The sequence below is a fragment of the Urocitellus parryii genome, chromosome 2 (genome assembly GCF_045843805.1).
Source record: "Urocitellus parryii isolate mUroPar1 chromosome 2, mUroPar1.hap1, whole genome shotgun sequence".
Lineage (NCBI taxonomy): Eukaryota > Metazoa > Chordata > Mammalia > Rodentia > Sciuridae > Urocitellus > Urocitellus parryii.
The window spans coordinates 185,391,457-185,393,200 of NC_135532.1; the positions used below are offsets into that span (position 1 = coordinate 185,391,457).

A 1,744-nucleotide genomic window follows, 5' to 3' on the forward strand; every position below is an offset into this window, starting at 1 on the left:
GCATTCTGCTGTGAACAAACTCTGTACTTCATAAGGCAGTGGACCTGGATCCACACCCCAACTCCACCATGCCAGCTGCTAGATGAACCACCCTGTGCATGTCCTGTCACCTCTTCATTTCACCCATAAAGTCTGTTGAACAATACCTCCCTCACAGAGTTGTTGAGGAATTTAAATGAAATAAAATTATATAATATGCCTGGGACCAAAAGACAGTCCACCTGAGAGAGTCAGACTACCAGGCCTCTTTGACAGAGCCCCTTGCTTCCCGCTCTCTCCTCCCTGGGGGGGGGGGGGCTCAAGCACCAGAGCACTGGGACCAGCAAGGGAAGGGGCAAAGTGGCATGGGGAAGCAGATGGCCACAGGGAGGTGCAGAGGTTGAAACCCTAGACCCAGCAGATCTCAGTAAGGAGCACAGTGCGATGGCTAAAGGGCCACAGCCTACAAAGGCCACACCCTGGGAGTGGTGTAGGTGTCCCAGTAAGAATATTCCTTCTGTGTGTGGGAGGCAGAGCAGGGCTCCTGGGGTGCTGTCTCTTTCTCTGTGTGGCTCAGAGGCTTGTGAGGACAGCTGGTGACAGTGCAGCTCACATGCAGCTGCTGTCCTCTCAGTCTGCCTCTACATACTCACTGACGCCATGGGAACCATTGAGGGGCACCTGCTGGTTGCAGCATTCTTCCTCTTCTACGCACTCTACTATTCAGTGCTTGTGTCCCTGGCTCTGCTACGGGGACAGAGGGTCCTCAAGCCACCTCTTCCCCCAAGGGAAAAACAAGGACACAGGCTGTGGCAGCGGGTACCACTGGAAGGAATGGTGAAGGTGGTGTTTACTCTCACTGGCATCTTAACTGAGTTCTTCTACCCACCAGGGATAAACCGGATGAAGATGGTGGACTGGGAGGACCCCCAGCGGCCATTCATGTTCACGGACGCCTGGCACCACATTACCATGTACTTGTTCTTCATGCTCAGTGGCGTGGTGGACCTTGTCAGCCAGCTGTGTCTGGCTCAGCAGAGCAGGAAGCTGGAGCAAGCCGCTGAGGCCGTGGCCTTCTATGTGCTGGTGCTGCTGATGATAGCCCACCTTGAGAATAAGAGCACCCTGGAGATCCGGGTGCACGTTCTGTTTCTGGTGCCCACCTTCCTGGTAGCCCTGGTGCTCAACATCGAGGTCTGGGTCCCTGACCAGCCTCCGCTCTGGGTGCTCAAGACCTGGATGGGAATGGTGCTCAGCACTTGGATGCTGCAGTTATCTGTGGTGATGTACAGTCCTCCTTCTGGACAACCCTGGAAGGCAGACAACCCCAAGGACATGACTTTCCTTTCCATCTTCTTCTGCTGGCACCTGGGCTTAGGGGCTGCTCTGCTGGCTGCTATCTATGGCCTCTGCAGCCTCTGGCATCACCACTGCTCCTCCTGGACAGCGACCCTGGATCCCAGTTACCAGCCGTGCCCCACAGAATCCAATGGTGGAGAGCTGGACAAGCTCAGAGCAGAGGCCATGCTGTAGGATGCAGGTATCTAGGTACTGAAACTGTCTTTCTCCCATGCAGATTGTAATGAGAACTTCAAGGCAGGCCACTGCATGGATAGCACAGAAATGTCCTAGAATCTAAAGTATGGCTTTCCATCCCAGGAGCCATCTTCCTTGTTCCGAAATAAACCTTTCAGCCCCAAGAATGGCTTCTTACCTTTCACTCTGTTCTCCCCAGGTGAGTCCCTTGGCTGTTCCATTATTCATA

At 54.1% G+C, this 1,744-nt stretch overlaps 1 protein-coding gene across 1 annotated transcript; it reads left to right on the forward strand.

Annotated features, from left to right (window-relative positions):
- Positions 1–639: 639 nt before the first annotated feature.
- On the forward strand, positions 640–1,512 carry LOC113183092 (transmembrane epididymal protein 1A-like). The gene has a single exon (XM_026389307.1). It carries the CDS (start codon positions 640–642, stop codon positions 1,510–1,512), a length of 873 nt encoding a protein of 290 aa, XP_026245092.1.
- The last annotated feature ends 232 nt before the right edge of the window (positions 1,513–1,744 follow it).